Source organism: Pezoporus wallicus, unplaced genomic scaffold (genome assembly GCF_028554395.1).
Source record: "Pezoporus wallicus isolate ANWC-B61680 ecotype Strahan unplaced genomic scaffold, APGP_CSIRO_Pwel_v1 contig_1876, whole genome shotgun sequence".
Classification (NCBI taxonomy): Eukaryota; Metazoa; Chordata; class Aves; order Psittaciformes; family Psittacidae; genus Pezoporus; species Pezoporus wallicus.
In genome coordinates this window covers 1,067,520-1,085,070 of record NW_026638337.1, presented here as the reverse complement: position 1 = coordinate 1,085,070, position 17,551 = coordinate 1,067,520, and the positions used below count along the sequence as shown (strand labels likewise).

Below are 17,551 nucleotides of genomic sequence, written 5' to 3'. Positions count from 1 at the left end.
AATTGTTCAAGTACAGCCAGTGTGCAACTAAACTAGTTAGAAAACATAATTTAATAGTGCTTTGTTTCAAAATATACATAATATTGAAAAATACTCAAACCCAAGAAACCGAATATTTACCATGTTTCAAACAAAGTTTCATCAAAATGAGGTAAGTCTATGTCACCTGCCATTGAGCTCGGTGCTGAAATGGAGAACAGGTCTTCAAGGATGTCCTCCCTCGTAAGACTTTCAAAAGCAAGTTTTTTCACACTGGATTTGCTTACTGTATGAAGTTCTGAATTACTGTCCTTTACAGGACTGTAATAATTATGGTCCTCACTTGTCACTGCTGCATGTGGCACATTGGTCTTCTCATCGGACGCTGTTGTTGGAACACTGCTATCCACCATTTCCATATACATACATTCATCCTCACTTTTTGGAGCCTCTAAAGAAGCAACTGTTGAAGCGGGGGACAGTAATTCCGCCAGTATTTCATCATTGCTAGTGCACCCTGATACAGAGTTTGTGCTGAATTCGGATTCATTATCTGCGGCATCAATCTGACACTGCAGCTCCCTTAAAAAGCTCTGCAATAATTCACTGTCATTGTGAGATTCAGTCTGTGGTGCAGTGCTTACATCTCCATTCACAAGTTTTCCATGTTTCACCTGTTCCACTGCCAGCCTATCTAATGAAGCCAACTTCTTCTTCTTAGCATTAAGTTTTTTTAACAGTTTTAGCCGAAGTTTTTTTGTTTGGTCAGTATCTGACTCTTCTGCCTTCCCAGGGTTATGGCTATGTGAATGGAACTGACTCACTTTACCTGAGGTACCTAAAGTATTTCCTGACTTAGTCCAAGTTGGACCTTCAGTAGTGGTATGACTTGATGTTGGAAGACGCGTGCTTTGAGAAAATCCTTTGAAAGTTGATAAAGGATGAGTATTATTGCTCTGAGGAACCAGTGACTTCAGGGCCTCAGTGGTTTTGTTTGTACCTCTGCTTTGAAATCCACCAAAGTTACTTGCTCCCTTAACTGGCAACCGCACCTCACTTATTTTTTGCATTGAGGGAGTTTTGTAACTTCTTTCATTCTTGAGAGCTGAGGCACTCGAAGGCATAAAAGAATTATTCTTGTTTAATAATTTCTTTACCCAGCTTCCTACAAATCCTCTTTTTTGGTCTTTGTGTGAAGGCTGAAAGGAATTATTGGCAGCAGCAGAACCGGCAACCTGAGAATTCATTAGAGTTTTGCTTGCATCTTTTAAGTCGGGTGATTTTTGTATATTCTCTACTGGCGACAACTTCTTGTTTAGCTGTAGTTCTGAATTTAATCCTCCATGCAAATTAGTTCTGCCATCTGTTCTTTGAGCAAGTGAGTCAGACAGGTCAGGATGGTGGGTTTTGGGCACAGGAGGATTAATATTTGCTGGGTTCAACTTTTCTAGAGATAAGCAGATGCTGGAATCTTCATATAACGTGCATTTATTGCTCATAGCTAGCCTAGTTCCAGCAAACCCTCCTGTACACAGAGTGTTAGGTGAAAGATCTAATTCTTGATTTTGGGTTGTGCCCATTTCAACAACAGGGTTATTTCCCACCACTTGTCCATTCAGCAGCGATTTACCTTCTGAGTTAACTTGAATTTCTTCAAGCATCAGTGTTGCAAGACCATCATGTTCCTCATGGTTTAGAAAATCTGGCACAATACTTTCATCCTCAGCTATCTGCTGCTGTTTCTCATCTGGATTTCTTGCAGAATCCTCTTTGAGATGTTCTGCATGTGTTTTTTCTACAGTGTTATCAAAACCACAGTGCAACACTGTGGAATTTGACTGTACATTATTAAAAGGAAAATCTTCAATATTTCTATTCGCTTCTTCTGGCACATGTGATGTTTTCCTTTCCCAGATAGCAATATGAATCTCTGAAGGAGGAACTTCAAAACTTATATGCCTCTTGCAATATGGCCCCTTTAAATCATCACATTCAAGCCAACTTCCTGGAAAATAAATAGCAACCAGTGTAGAGACTCAAAGACTTAAAATTGAAGTCACTATCCTCAGACACTTGCCAAATATTTGTATTACCCCATTCCCCTGGCAAGCAGAAAATAAAGGTTTTCTCCATTCTTTATTACATCAGAGAAAACTGGGAGATTTCCACTGGAAAAAGATCAAACACAAGCAGAATTTGCAGCAATATTATTGCAGGTCAGAGCAGGTCAACACAGAAAAAGTAAGCTAAGGGGTTGTTTTTATTTAAGCTAATGATGCTGACATCTTGTCTGAAAACACCTGCACAGGTCTGAGAGAAGAGCCAGCTCTCAAATAATGTTTCTATGCAGGCTTTTACATTGGCTGGGTGGGAGGCGCAGGATTTAAAGATAAATTGCTCATCTAATAATCTGCATCATCTTCTGCAAACTGTTAATAGATCATGAGCAAATATTTTACAGCTTTAAGAATTTAAAAATAGATATATAGGATGCATAGGATGTTCCTAACTAGGCACTTCCCAGCTGCTTCCTCTCCCTACATCTTAAACTCTGGCACTGTGATTTAGACAATTTTCATGTGATCACACTTGATAAGACTGCACTCCATTCCCTTTATGGAATCATGAGAATCAAAATATCAACTTTTCTTCTTCTCTGATTACGGCATTCCTGTCAATGGCATAACCATCACACCATTAGTCACATTTCTAACATAGATTTGTAACTCCCACCCCTCAGATGCAATAAAGTTCAGAAATGAAAAGAAACTTAATTAATGCCGGTAGTTCCGTATGTTCTTCTGCTTTCAGCCAAGAATGGATTAGTAACTGACTTCAAACTAATCAATACTGTATGTCCCACAGCTGTGCTCACACTGTATTTTTTAACTTTTACAAAGTTATCAAGGAAAACAGCTTTACCCAAATAACTTTTGCCAGCGAGTACAGTGTAGGACAAGACACTTTTCAGTTAAAGCAAACTGAAACTTTCCCCTTGAGTAACAAAGTTCCCACAATTATTCACAACATTTTAATATGAAGTTTGGAATCCAGACAAAACAAATTCTCATTCTTATATACGGACTGTTGAGAGTATTGCAGTAACCCCTAAAACAGTATTTGATGTAGACTCATGAAGTATTACAATAGAATTTACGGTTCTTACCATCAGAATTCAAAGACCAGGTTATGAAGTGTTGCTTATCTGTTTGATACTGAACAACAGATGTTATTTTGTAGGTGTTTTCTTCAAACTGAAATGAATAGTTCTCCAGGTTGTTATGTGGCAAGCCTTCTACGAAATGTAACATTAATATTGAGGGTACTCTAATAAAGAAACAATAAAGAATCAGTTTATATTAACAAAAGAGTGGCAAAAGTTTCTCATGAAAAAGTGTCTCAAAGAGTCCTGCCCTTTCTATTCTACTCCCACATAGGACTCTTCAGATTGCACAGTAGTCAAAGGGTAAGAATACCCCAACCGTATATTCCATTTTGTTATGGACTGGGGAAAAAACAGTACCACGTAAAGGATTTGGGGAGTGGGGAAAATGTGAAAAAAATAGGACACAAATGTGCCATAACCACAGTAGGAAAGGTTGTTCTGCAGTCCAACTTGTAAATGGACGATCAAACAACATTTTTATCCACCAATGGCAGGGGGTGTGAAATGGCTGACACTGGATATCAGTTGTCTATATTTACTACTTGGAAGTAAGTATTTATGACCTGGCTCAAACACATGCGCTGGTCAGCACGTTAAAAACTGCTGTTTCATGTTTATTAAACATTGTTTGTAATTTCAGAATTTAAGAATTATCTATAATCTTAAAAAGTGAGTATTTATCAGAATTTAATGTTTAGAACCTCTGTAAACCCAAGATAATAGTTTGGGTTTAAAAGTGACATGTTCAGTAAATTCTCAGCATTTTATGTATTTTACTTTCAAGTTCATGTATTCAAACTTACTTTTCCAAAATCATCTGTCTTCTTTGAGATCTATCACTACAGTTATTACATGGTCCAACATGAATAGCATTAAGTGGGTGCCAATCAGGGATTATATTTGTGAATGTTGTTAGTGTTTTCCTTAATCTGGATACAGACACAGAGTAAAAAAAGAAAAAGAAAAAAAAGTGTTAAGATGAGTTGTTGATCAGAACACAATAAATACACACATTAGGAGAAAAAAGTTATAAAAATATTAAGGCAAAGCCAAATTCTATTCATATTCATGCCATTTGTGTGAATTCCAAAAGTCACCACTTGTTTTCAGGAGCTCTGTGGCCTTCAGATTCACAGTATTTGCTCTTTCCCCCTAAGCATGTTATGTCCATTTCCTTTCCAACAGAAAAGACAGACCTTGTACCAGGTTCTGCGCAATTTACTGGCTAATGTAGAATCTCAAGGAGAGAGGAAGAGGCAACAAATTACCTCACAATCCATCTTACACAAGGTCTTGTTTTCAAAAAACAGTACACTGGCAGCAAAGATTACACAGAAGTTACATTGTATAAAAATACAATGTACAGGATATTAAAGTGACATAACAGCATATTCATTCATTAGCTACAGAAAGGACTTTCTTTATATTCAGCCTAACCTAGTTTTTCAACTTTAAAAAAACCAACCAGAGCACGTAACAAAGGCCTTTGAACACACCCTATTAACCATGACCATACATTAGCTGGCAGTGTAACTAACAGCATTTATCTCATCTCACTTGTGGATCTAGAATTCTATTGTATAAACCTAAGACAGGGGAGAGAAACAGGTATTTTTCAAGTTGTGAGCTGTCTTCTGAAGGTGTCTCTCTTCCCGATGACTTTAAAGGCGCTTAAGTTACTAGCTTGTACCTCCAGCTATGCAGAAGTAAATAAATTCTCAAGAAATTAATTCCCTGTAATACTATTTTAGAATAGGTAATTCATGTGAGAGAATCTCTGATTCTTTGTAATCCAAATGAGTATTACAGACATTCCTCAATAGCAAAAGTGTACTAGGCTTGTATTTGTTAGAACCACAACAATTCTCAGCAAAATCTCAGAGTATGGTCAGGGACTCACACAATTACCTATTATTTCTTTTTTAAGTGACAATATGGTTGCCCTAGACACTAACTTAAAAAAGTAGATCTTAAAGCACTTAAAACTTCACCAACAAGTTTAAGCTGTTGGTGAGATCTGGAGATATGAAGAAAATCAACTATTATATGCAGATTTTAAAACAACAGAACAGTTCTATAGAAGCTACTTAGATAAAAACCTCACCGGTTCTGGTATTTGTAGCCACAACATACACATTCAAACTTCCATGAAAATGAATGCAAGAATAGTTTCTCAGCTTGTTGATCCAGTTGTAAGAGCAGAGGCAGTGCAAACACTGGACTCTCCTTCTTACCTGCAAAGATGGGACAGAAGAAACAGTCACTGACTATTTGAAATCAGCTTCCAGTACTTCAAAAAAGGAAGAAAATAAGCTTATTACTATTATTTTCATTGCAGTTATTCAAGGCTATATTTCTAATCCTCACAGCAAAGAGACTGAACCATGTTATTAGGTTGTTCTCACTGACAATTTCTTGAGTAAAGCATAGCTACAAAGATAAGATTATGCTCTCTCGAAAGTCAAAACCATTCAAAACAGCTGATCACACTGTAAAGTATATGTATGTCACTAGTAAGAATGAGGTACGTGAAAACTGCCTTACATTAGTATGTACATACATATTTTTATGTACTGATATACAAGGTATTATATGGAGAGTTTCTGGAAAGTAAATAAAGAGATGCTGCACTAATTACTTACCAACTTCACATTTAAGCCGAGTCTGAAGCTGTGCAAACATTCTGTTTCTGATTTCATTGAGATGAGATTCTGCTTTTGGAAGAACATCTAAGGAAAAAAATACGTAATGTCGTCATGTATTTATGTGTAACACCCCCACCCTTTCACACACATATGTACCCCTAACATGCACTCATTCTCTGCCAGCTAATGCCTTTCATATTGACGCATACTTGCTTGAAACTGTTGGTAAAACAGCCAGTGTCTGGTATTAACCGATTGGAAAATTATAGAAGAATTTACACAAGTTATTCACACTTTACTGCAGTCTGCTAACCAGAAATTATACTTGACCTGACTTAAATTATGGCTTAGTGTGTACCAACAGTTAGATACTAACAACATGCAAAGATATAGTGGAAGGTGTCCCTGCCCATGGCAGGGGGCTGGAACTAGATGATCTTAAGGCCCTTTCCCACCCAAACCATTCTATGATTCAATGACAGTGTAACCCTGGAGATTCAGAGATTAAAAGATGATTTTAAACCCTAAACATTAAGATCAAAAGTGCGAAAATTTGCTTACATGCTTTTGAATGCTACACACTTCATAATAAAACATGCTGTTTCTACATAAACACATTCTTTAAGCACAAGCAGGAATGTAACTTCTACTACACAATCATGATCACAACTTGTAAAAATTGAAGGATTTAGAGCAGCTGCTAAGACTATTTACTCCTTACAAAATCTATGCATATAAAAAAGGTAAAAAAGTTTCTTGCTGCTCTATGGCTTTTAATTCTTTTTAAAAACAGCTTATGTAAAAGAGGCTTAAAAACTGCAGAGAGAAGCAGAATGAACACTGCACCTATTCTCCACAACAATTTTCATTCAATCACCTATCCACTGTTGCCCAAACAAACTACTTTGTTTTCCAGCAGTTCCTGGAAATGTGAAGATTCCTGGAAAGCAGAATATATGAACTACTTCAGAATATTTCTGGACCACCACCCCCTCGCCCTGTAATAGAGTATGTATTCTATGCCACAAGGTAGATGAAATGATTTTTGCTACACCTATTATTTTTCCCAGGAAAGATATGACCTTCTTAAAGTTCTCTAATGCTCTTCTGGGACTGTATTTTATATATTTAAACACATTTATCCTGAAATGTCTATTGAAAGAAAAAAAAAAAAATCGTAGAACCAACTAGGGTGGAAAAGACCTTTAAGATCATCAAGTCCAACCATTACCCCAGCACTGCCAAGACCACCACTAAACCAGGTCACTAAGGGCCTCATCTACACATTTTTTGAACACTTCCAGGGATGGTGACTCCACCACTTCCCTGGGCAGCCTGTTCCAATGCCTTAGCACCCTCTCAGTGAAGAAATTTTCCCTAATACCCAGTCTAAACCTCCCTTGGCACAGCTTGAGGCCATTTCCTCTTGTCCTAGCACTTGTTACTTGGGAGAAGTAACACCACATACCATTATGAAGGGCTAACAATTCATTAGCTGCTCCTCACTCAGAAAGACCACCTTATTATTTAAAACAGCTAAAGCTAGAAAGGGAGGTGCCATTCTCTACAGTTCACCAGGAGGAAACGGGGTAACGGCCACCTCTCACATCAAACGAGGACCACAGGCAGAAAAGATGCACACAGGAAATAAATAATGAGATGGGGAGAAAAGACAAAGATTAGAAAGTGGTGAAAAGCAGCAGGCAGCAGTGATGAGGCTAAGAGACACAGGAGCTCAGAGAAAAAACTCTTCACCTTGGCAGGAGAAGGTAAATGGCATCCCTGGGAGTGGCCAAGAGGAAGGAGGCTGTATTACTACTCCAGGCCGGATGTGACCCTTAAAATTTCACACTCTATTGGGACAGTCAGTTTCCCCTCTAAAGGCTTAGAAACCAGAATTGAAAGTAAAACACTACACACATTTACGATATTAGAACATTCAGGAGTGCTGCGGATGTGACTCATATTTTGAACATGTAATGATGGCAATATTGTGACACTAACAGCTCCAAGTTACTATAATGGAATCCCCATGCAACACGTGGTGGAAGAACACAGCTGCAAACACTTTCATGAGGGGTCTTACATGTTTCCTCATGATTTAGGCCAGTTTAATGGCTCAGTCCTCTTTCAGATTAAGATAACAGAAATTCCATTTACTTGATGGTTGTGTACCCAGACATTATTACTGGAATTCACAAAAAAATTTATTCTAAGTCATTTTTATCACTGATTAACATTTTCAAACCAGAGCCTGAAGTAAGATCCAAATCCATATTAGGTACATTTGGCCCAATTTGATAAAGATACCATTAATTTTTATATAAGCAGCTATTAACATTTAAATGACTTCTTCAAAATTTGATCAAAATTGCAGAAGAGATCCACTGCTAGGTGTAGAACTGTTTCTGCAATCAGATATTAGAAATTAAGCAGGATGATCTTCAGCTGCAAAGTTTGGTTCCAATACCGTTCCCAGCTTCCCCAAAAGCTACAGAATTTAGGATCATTTGGAGACTCAGGGGAAAGACCTTATGGCATGAAGCTGTGGATGGAATTTAAACTGAAATTATTTATATCCTGTTTTATTTTATGCCTTTAGTGCTATTCCATAAAGCAAATTCTAACATAAATGTAAATGTGTCAGCACTGCACAAGCAGTGTCAATGCATCTGCCCTTACATAGATGCAGTTGCTGAAGGATCCCTACCAATGTAACTCTTCCCATGCTAATCTGTGAACCTTGGACCCAATGTAACGTGTCATTTGTATCCAGAACTTCTCCAAGAGCAATAGACAGAATAAAATATCTCTAAAAGAATATGCAGCTGTCATGGAGCACAATGGATGGCCAAGAGAAGGTAAAAAAAACACCTGAGAACAGCCCCTGAATATAAAGGCTGTAGGAAGTAAAGCCCATCCTTACCTGTTGGTTTGTCAGCTGTCATCCTCACTGAATCCTTTTGCTAGTTTGGACACACAGATGCCACCAATAATACCTTTTGACTAATTCCATTAGCTCTGCTTTACAGCTCCTATTTATTAAATTATTGCCTATCCTTTTCTACATGTTTTTAAAACAGAAACACAAAGGATTTATGAAAGCAAGAAACAAGCCATGGGTCACCTGCCCCAGGCTACATTGCAAATGGAACTGAACGAAAGGCTCTGGTTCCATCCCTGACTAACTAGAGATCAGTATTAATTTTCTAATAGATGATCTCTTAGAATTTCACTTAAGACACCAGTGGGTCAGTTCAAGAGGACTAAGACAAACAGATCTTAGTTTAAGTCTTAAACTGAATACACAGTAGAGGAGCTGATCAAAGGCCATAGTAGTTGATTAGAGTGACACATCCTCCTCTGACTCAGCTGTGCTGCCCAGAAGGTTGCCCCTAGTTGCCCATCACCACCCCTGAGCTTGGAGGTTAGTCCTCAAACCTAGTAAGCTGCACATGTAACACTCACAAACCCTTTCAAGAAGGTATGAACCAGGTTAATGTGTTTGACCAATTTTGACTAAAACAGGTTAGAAGTGCTATCATGCACAGCACAGCTTGCAGACTTTAGGGGAAGCATTCCTTCAGTGAGTGCAGCTGGAGCCAGAAGACAAGATATCTTCCCAGCTTTACTATTTTTGGTGTGACAAGGCAACTGCCCACTTATACAAGGATATAAGCCACAACGGAAATTAATTTGTAGATTAAGATTAGAACAACATCCTAATATGTTAACCATCAGATAGGAAGGAAACAAAGTCAGGTTCAATTGCACAAAAAAATCACAAATTCTGTATGGAGGATATGACAATAAAAAATTCAAGTTATACTTAGTGTTTAATTCCTTCAAAGTGTGCATGTTTGCCCAAGAAAGAGGTTACTGGGATTCTGATAGATAAAGCACACTACTCTGCAAATTCATGATAATGAGTTGCGAATCATTCTTTTGTGAACTTGAAGTAGAATGAAGGCACATTTAAGGGAACTGTACTAAATTCCACATATTTGTAGCAGATGAGTCTGAGTATGAAGAAAGAACAGCTGAATTTACTCACCTTTTACTTTACTCCTTTTACAGGTATTCAGAAGCACAGTTGCTTGATTATATTTTGTTAAGAGTTCCTGAACTAAACATTTTCCATCATCACAGTCTTCTGCTAGAGGAAATGTTAATGTTTCTAAGTGTACTAGTGCTGACAAAATACAATCTAACCAACAAAGGTTATGCAGATTTCTCCACTGAAGACATAAATCTGTGTTATTAGTGGAACCTTTATCACCTTTGAGCAAAATTTCAGATGTTGTTGAGGAAAGTTCAGAATTTGGCAAGAGTTGAGCTCCAGGACTAGAAGCATTAGGTGAACTCTCTTTAGAGTTGTTGGTGTTTGTGGTTGTGTCAAAATTCACCTTCTGGGTGCAGACCTCCACACTGATACTAGGTTTTTGCTGGTCATTTTGTAACATGTCATGTAGGCTTGACTTGGGAAGACATAAACCATTCTGACAGCTTTTGACAACAGGGTCTGTATTAATACTGTGCACACCATTTGCCACATTATTAGTTCTTGCTTTTTTTGGCTGTGATTCAACAGAAGGAAAGTCACTGATGCCACAAAATTTCCTTTTCTTATCAGTAGGTGGAACTTGATGATTTTCTGAATCAGCAGAAGTAATTATGCTGTTTAATGGTTTATAACCAAGAGGGTAGATACACTAAAGGAAAGAAAGAAAGTTACAGTGAAATCTACAAAGCAATTTCAGGTGAACAAGATCTAAAAAAAACCCACAAAACATACTCTTAAAAATGTAATGTAGGACTTCCATAAAGTGGCATTTTAGTGAAATCATTAGATATATTCAGTCATGTTGGCTGCCACCAACCACCTCATTGTTTTTCATGAGCCCTACCATGGTTTCAAGGAGAAACTGCTCCATGACCCTGCAAGGCACAGAGGTGAGACTGACTGGTCTGCAGTTAGCCAGGTATTCCATTTTTCCTTTCTTGAAAATCGGGGTTATATTTCCCTTTTTCCAGTCATCAGGAACTTCACCTGACTGCCATGATTTTTCACATACGATGGACAGGGGCTTAGCAACTTCATTTGACAGCTCCTTCAGGACCCACGGACAGATTTCATCAGGTCCCAAGGACTTACATTCAGGGTCCTAAGATAATCTCGAAACTGATCCTCTTCTACCATGGGTCTAAGGTCTTCATTCTCACAGTCCCTGCATTTGCCTTTCAAGACTTGGGTGGTGTGGTCAGAGCACTTGCTGGTGAAGACTGAGGCAAAGAAGTCACTGAGAACCTCAGCCTTCTCCAAATCCAGGGTAGCCAGTTCTCTCGTTCCCTCCTGGAAACGCCCCACATTATCCCTGCTCTGTCTTTTGTTTGCGACATACCTATAGAAGCCTCTACTGTTATCTCTGACATCCCTGGCCAGACTGAATTCCAACTGGGCCTTGCTTTCCTGACCTGATCCCTAGCTTCCCAGGCAACGTCCCTGTATTTCTCAATATTATTTAGAAGCAGGGAGGGATGGCAAAAGCAACTCATATCTAGCCTAGTCTGTACTAGTTTAAAGTCACCAGTCCATATGGGATTGCTATACCCTCCCCACATACAGCGGAAACAGCAGCTGAAAAGCGAGAGGCAACAAAGGCTTCTCTCAACAGTCTGCTTCCCATCACCAAAATACTGAACTTAAAGAGGTGTAAACACTGAAGGTAAAGGCCTATATGCAAACCAAAACCCCCTGTTAATTAGTGTAATACCAGAGGATTTCCACAGAGAAAAACAGACTCTTGAAAATTAATGCGGTAAGTCCGTAAAACTTGGATCTGGCCCTTCTCTCTGCAGACTGGACAATGCTCATGTGCAGCTACTTCCACAGGATTACAGTTCTGAAAAAATATAAAAGAAAAAGCAGTATAAGCGTATGTATTTCATATGTTATCACAAGGTAAGACATACATACATATCAAGATAGAAAACCAACGTGCAACTTCTAAATGTAATAGCTAACCCAATATTAAAAAGTAAACTAGATTTTAAAAATATAAGATACATATTCATACAGTAGTGTTTAAAATTAATTCATTTTTTTGATTTAAATATTCAAATATTTCATAAGGCATCTTTAACAACACAATTACATAATATTTCATTCTATTTGAACTAAACCACCAGACTCTTATTGCCAGGGAACACAAGCTCAGACCTTTGAAAGACAAATAAATTTAAATAGGAATGCAAACAGCAGTAAAAATAGTGCCAGTAAAAAAATCATAGGCACAGATTTACTTAAAGTAATCTTTCGCCATTGTTAATAGATTTCCGTGGAAAATAATTTTGAGATTTTTGTGTTTTTGCAAAATTAAGACCAATTAAAAATCTCTCAAAGCAGAGAAAAATATGAACTTTGCACACATGTAAAACAAGTTTCAACTGACTTTTCCCAAATACCCCACCATGTGGAGTGTCGATTTCCCTATACCAGTCCCTTCTCCAATCACTTGCAAACCATTTGTAGTCTTCTGGGTATCCATCATCCTGAGCCACTGGCTAATTTATGTCACTTGTAACAATGTCATGACCACTAAGGCTTTCTCAAAGACTCCTGAAAAATAAGAAGTGAATAAAACAATTAAAAAAAATTAGATTAAATTTGGAGGAAAAAAAAAAGATACCAACAATAATGCAGCATGTATATTCTGAGGAAATGAATTCAGAAGAGTATTTTCTTAGCTGAAAATACTTATTTTCTAGTGCAGATTATGAACTTAAAACTTCCATTAAGTCATGTAATAAATTTAACAGCTTTAGCCCCTGAATTTGCAAGCTTATCTATTCTTTGCACTCTACAAGGTCCCAGTTTCTGCTTTGCAGAAATGTGGATGTTGTGCCTGAGCATCTCTGCTTACTGCACCTAACCCTCAGAGAGAACAAAAGCATGGGTACAACAAGATCCCATACAGTTAGAAATTGCTGCTGAGCATTTTTTTTTAAAAAAGCTACTGTTGCACCTTTCAAAACAGTGGATTTACTGAATAATCAACTATTAAAAGTTTATCCTGCAAATGTAACAATTCTTAACTACAGAAGAGCAACCTGCTGTTACTGTCACTTTTGGAAACCTCTCCTGATGTTATTTTAACACTGTTAAAGACATCCTAGCAAACTAGAATTCTTCCACAGTTATCACTACTATATAACTGTACTGCATGTTTTACATGTGACACTGAATATTCTATTTCAAATGATTTCTCATATTCAGGGCCTAATTTTGCTCTTCTCACATATCATACATACACAGAAACTTATTTTCTGAAGGGTTTCTACAAGGATGCTGGAGAGGGACTCTTCACCACAGACTGCAGTGATATGACAAGGGGTAACAGGTTAAAACTTAAACAGGAGAAATTGAGGCTAGGTGTAAGGAAGAAGTTCTGTGAGGGTGGTGAGGCACTGGAACGGGTTGCCCAAGGAAGCTGTGAATGCTCCATCCCTGACAAGTGTGCAAGGCCAGGCTGGATGGAGTCTTGGGTGAGACGGTTTAGTGGGAGGGAAGGATGGAACTAGATGATCTTAAGGTCATTTCCAACCCTAACTATTCTATGATTCTGTTTGTGAAGAACAACTTCAGTATGAACCAGGTACACACCAGAATGCAGCTCCTTAAGTCTATTCACTGGCACTGAAGCTAACTACACCTTGAATCAGCCAGAAAAAACACTGAAGTTTAGAACTGTAGGGACCATTCTGCTCCTGTTGACTTCATATGGAACAACCTAGAATAAATACGTATCTCCTTAAGATGTTAAGAAGGAAGTAAAAGGCAAGTTAAATTGCGAAGTCAACAGTATTAATCCCCTTCCTTCAGCCACGACTGTTTCTTTTTCATTATTTCCACCGACTAACATCCTATCCCACACCATGATGTCCTTTCAATCCTTTCTTACACTATTGCACTAACTCATATTATAGTTCATTTCAGAAAAAAGAAAATCCCAAGGCATTCTTGGAGACCTGTGTAAATACTAGTTTAACCCAAAACCATTTATAATCCTGGACGAGGACAGACTGTACAGAACTGGGCAGAATACTTAAAAAAAAAACCAACCAAAACCAGAGCATAAATAAAACCAATTCAATAGAAAAATGTAACAACTTATTTCAAATCAGTTCTAAATAGCAACTTGAGTGGGTCAAAATCAGATGATGGTGTGTCTTACTGATGCTTTCAGTGTCTTCAGCAGCTCTTCTCAGGATTACCAGGCTGCAGCATGTGAAGACAGCATACCCTGACTTTTAAAACTAATGGTGGTAACGGACAGTAAGTACATAAAAATATGAACCCACATGCTTTAGAGAGCATGTTTAGTTTTCAAAGTAGATTTGGAAGGTGTACAAGAAACAGCATTGTCCCACGCTCAATCAAGCTAAAAATTCACGAATTAGCTGAGAGTATACACGCTTGTTGGACTACAAAGGCAAGCTCTCCAATTTTTCACACAGGGGCAATATCACTATTACACTGTGACTCTACTCTATTATCATATATTTAGTCTAGCCAGGAACTTGATTTTTGTCATGCAGGTTGTGCAGAGATCAACCATGCTAAAACAGGTAACAACTTTACTCTCCATGCTATAGCTAACAAGAAAATGTCTCTAACTATTGTTCAGGGGGCTTTTAGTCAATTCTTTGGCCTGCAGCAGTCTCAGCTCTCCAGAGTAAATAAAATACACAGATGACATGACTGGAACTCCAGGCAATTTCTCACCACATAAATATAACTCACACTCAAGAAGATTAGCAACACTAACAACCTTCAGGTTATTCCTTTTTAAGCTTGCCTTGGGTTTATAAAACATTTATTTCTCTGCAAGTCCCTGTTTTGCCTGTCATCACTCTCAAAAGGAAAGCAAGGGTTTTGTTATGTTTTCTGTTATTTCTGCTCTTATTTTTAAATACTGTTCTGAGATGTACAACACCTTCCTCAATTGTAATCACCCAGCACCACAGTACTGGAGTAAAGACTTTTACTGCACTTAAAATATAATAAACTTAAGAATAAATTATTAATTGTCCTTTTACATCAAAGACAAACTCAACAAGCAAATAGAACAGGTGTGCCAGTACTGCATATGTAGAGTGGTACCAACTGGCTTGCCCGCACTTTTCAATATTTGTAACATTACAGCAAGTTAGTAGTGATCTCTGCACAATGTACAAAACTTGTCAACAACTGCCAAAAAAACCAGCCAGTTAAAAGACTGCTGTATCAAGGGCTGAAACAAACCATTTGTAGCTTCAAGTAAATTCCACATTCCAGATGGGAAAGTACAGAGAAATGCATTTTCAAGCTTACCAGGTAATGTTTTAAACCAATTATGCTACTTTCCTTCTTTACCCTGAATACTTGAAAAATGTAACTCAAACTATGCTTCGGACCTGGTGTAATTATTAAGGTTATGCTCATGCTTCATTGATTAGAGTTGACCTAATGACTCACTGCTGCAAAACAGGGAGGTCTCCTCTATCCTCATTTCCCTCTCCCCACCTTCTCTAACAGCACATTTGTCAGACTTTCCACAGGTAACTGAACTCAAAAACCAGCAAAAAAAAAAAAAAATCAGTAAAGCACAAGTTTTTCTGCTCTTCTAGTAAGTTAAATTAGCCTGTGAAAAGGTCCAATGAGGTACAGAGCTGACAGGGCAGAAGACCGAAACCAACAAAAAGGTAGAGGTTTGGAAATACAGATTTGATGGATGTACTGTTAGATGGTTATGGCATTGTCTAGATGGCTGCACTTAAAGACTTACAGTCAATGGCTCTATGTCCCAAGTAGAAGCCAGTAACGACCACTGCCCTTCAGGGGTCCATAGTGGGACCAATACTGTGTAGTATCTTTGTCAATGACACAGACTGTGGGATTGAGTACACCCTCAACAACTTGATGATACCAAGCTGTGGTGCAGTTGATACCCTGAAGGGAGGGGACACCATCCAGGAAGCCCTTGGCAGGCCTGAGAGGTGGGCCAGTGAAAACCTCATGAGGTTCAACAAGGCCACATGACAAGGGATAGGGACTACACACGTTTTGTTGACAAATCATTCAGTACTTCCAAAAAAAATGCCAGTTGGTACAAGGAAAATACAACCTAAACTAGTGAAGTTTATTATAGATGTGGCCAAGAGATGCAAGATCACAGGAAGGGACATGGCACAGGATGAGGGAAGAGGGATGTAGGGTGCCCACTGCCAGGGCTGTGCTGGCCCCTGGGCTGGCAGCTGCCCTTTCCACAACACCTAAAGGTGCTCTGCTGCTGAAGGTACAGCTGTGGTTAAACAGCCTCCTCAGTTCTTAATTGACATCCAGGGCGATCCATATGTTATGGAAAGACTGCAGAAGAAAGAAGCGTTCGTGGAGTCAATTGTCAGAAGGTAACAACCCTGACCAACGGGTACAAACACATACACACGTGCGGCAGTACCTCACCAAGAGCACCCTTTCACCAACGAGTGCTTTCAGCCGCACCGCGCCCCCTCACTGCACATCTACTGACATGAAATACTCAGTCGGCATTCAGGAACCCGTAAGACACCCTCTCGCCCCCAGCCCCGACCACGCACCAGCAGCCTCCCAGAGGGCTCCGCCTCTCCGCAGAGCTCCGCACACAACCCCCCCCCAGCCCGCGGGCCCCACGCCGGGCCCCGCTCTCACCTCCTGGCTGCCGCCATGCCTCTGCCTCCCCGCGCCGCGCTGGCGGCCCCAGCCCCAAGATCCCCCTCAGAGGCCTTCCCGCGCCACACGTGAGCTCTGCGGGCACGGCCCTCGCCGCGAGGCCGTTACACGGCGGCCGTTACTCAGCCGCCGTTAACCCGAGGCGGCCGCCAGGGTCAAACGCGGCCCGCATGGCAGCCCGCGGGGCTGCTGCGCAGCTTCCGGCACCTCCCCGCCGCCATGCCGGCCCGGCCCGGCCCGCCCAGCTCCCGGCAGGCAGCGGAGGCGGAGCCGCTGAGCGGCGGCGGCCCGAGCGGGCCTGAGGTATTCTTTCCTGCCCTTCCCCCTCGCGGCGCGGTGGGAGGGGACGGTGCGGGCCGTGGCCTGCCCGCCTCCGTGGGGGCAGACCCTGCGAGGAGTCGGCGCCGCACCGCTTTCCGTCGGCTGCCCGAGCAAGGAAGGGCCCTGTAGGGGCTCCCTGCGTCCACCGAGGGGCGAAGCTCGGTAGCTGCGCCCGTTGCAGCGCTGTGGCATGAGCCGGCAGCCCTGCCCTCTGTAAGCCTGCGGCCCCGAAAAATACCGTGCTGCCGCCTCACAGCCGCATGGCTTCTAGCCATGCCTTTGCGCGTACTTGGAGCAGGGAGTTGATTAATCTGCAGTTCATTGAACACCTGCTTAAAATCACGCCCAGAGTGTGGTTTAACCTTTTCCGAGGTTCGGTACCTCGCGGCTTGCCTTTCTCTCCTATCACTGAGACACTGGTTCCGTCAGCCCTGCTTCTGCCGGAGCGCTGTGGTGATGCGCACTCTCCCTGTTGAAAATCTAACAGCCTAGAGCATTCTTTGCAGTCGGTTTTGGATGCTTCAGCCTCAAGAAGCTGAGGTGATGTGGAGCTCTCGGTCTCAGCGAGTATTTCTGCATTAAGAGCCTCGGGCTGAAAGAGATCAGTTTTTGATGCTAGTATTTGAATCCGCATTGGCCCCTTTTCCTCGAGCGTGAGCTGCAAGGAGCTAAACGGCAGCGGCGTTTAGC

At 40.3% G+C, this 17,551-nt stretch overlaps 1 protein-coding gene across 2 annotated transcripts; it reads right to left on the bottom strand.

Annotated features, from left to right (window-relative positions):
* Positions 1–22: 22 nt before the first annotated feature.
* USPL1 (ubiquitin specific peptidase like 1) lies at positions 23–16,670 on the bottom strand. 2 transcript variants are annotated; one of them, XM_057410401.1, is made up of 9 exons: positions 16,520–16,670; positions 12,243–12,409; positions 11,565–11,693; positions 9,845–10,502; positions 5,788–5,874; positions 5,250–5,379; positions 3,949–4,074; positions 3,146–3,306; positions 23–1,984 (listed from the first exon to the last, which is right to left on the bottom strand). In XM_057410401.1, the coding sequence occupies exons 2-9, from the start codon at positions 12,339–12,341 to the stop codon at positions 117–119; spliced, it is 3,258 nt and encodes a 1,085-aa protein (XP_057266384.1). In that variant the 5' UTR covers positions 12,342–12,409; positions 16,520–16,670; the 3' UTR covers positions 23–116. The 2 variants fall into 2 exon arrangements, with proteins under 2 accessions (XP_057266384.1, XP_057266382.1); XM_057410399.1 differs by lacking the exon at positions 16,520–16,670 and having other exon boundaries at positions 12,243–12,653.
* Between the last annotated feature and the right edge of the window lie 881 nt (positions 16,671–17,551).

Coding starts and splice junctions, on each gene's coding strand:
- USPL1 (XM_057410401.1), bottom strand. CDS start 12,341: ATGATGGATACCCAGAAGACTACAAATGGTTTGCAAGTGATTGGAGAA. Junction 5,380..5,787: donor TCGGCTTAAATGTGAAGTTG/GTAAGTAATTAG, acceptor CCATCTTTGCAG/GTAAGAAGGAGAGTCCAGTG. Junction 1,985..3,145: donor CTGGTCTTTGAATTCTGATG/GTAAGAACCGTA, acceptor TTTATTTTCCAG/GAAGTTGGCTTGAATGTGAT.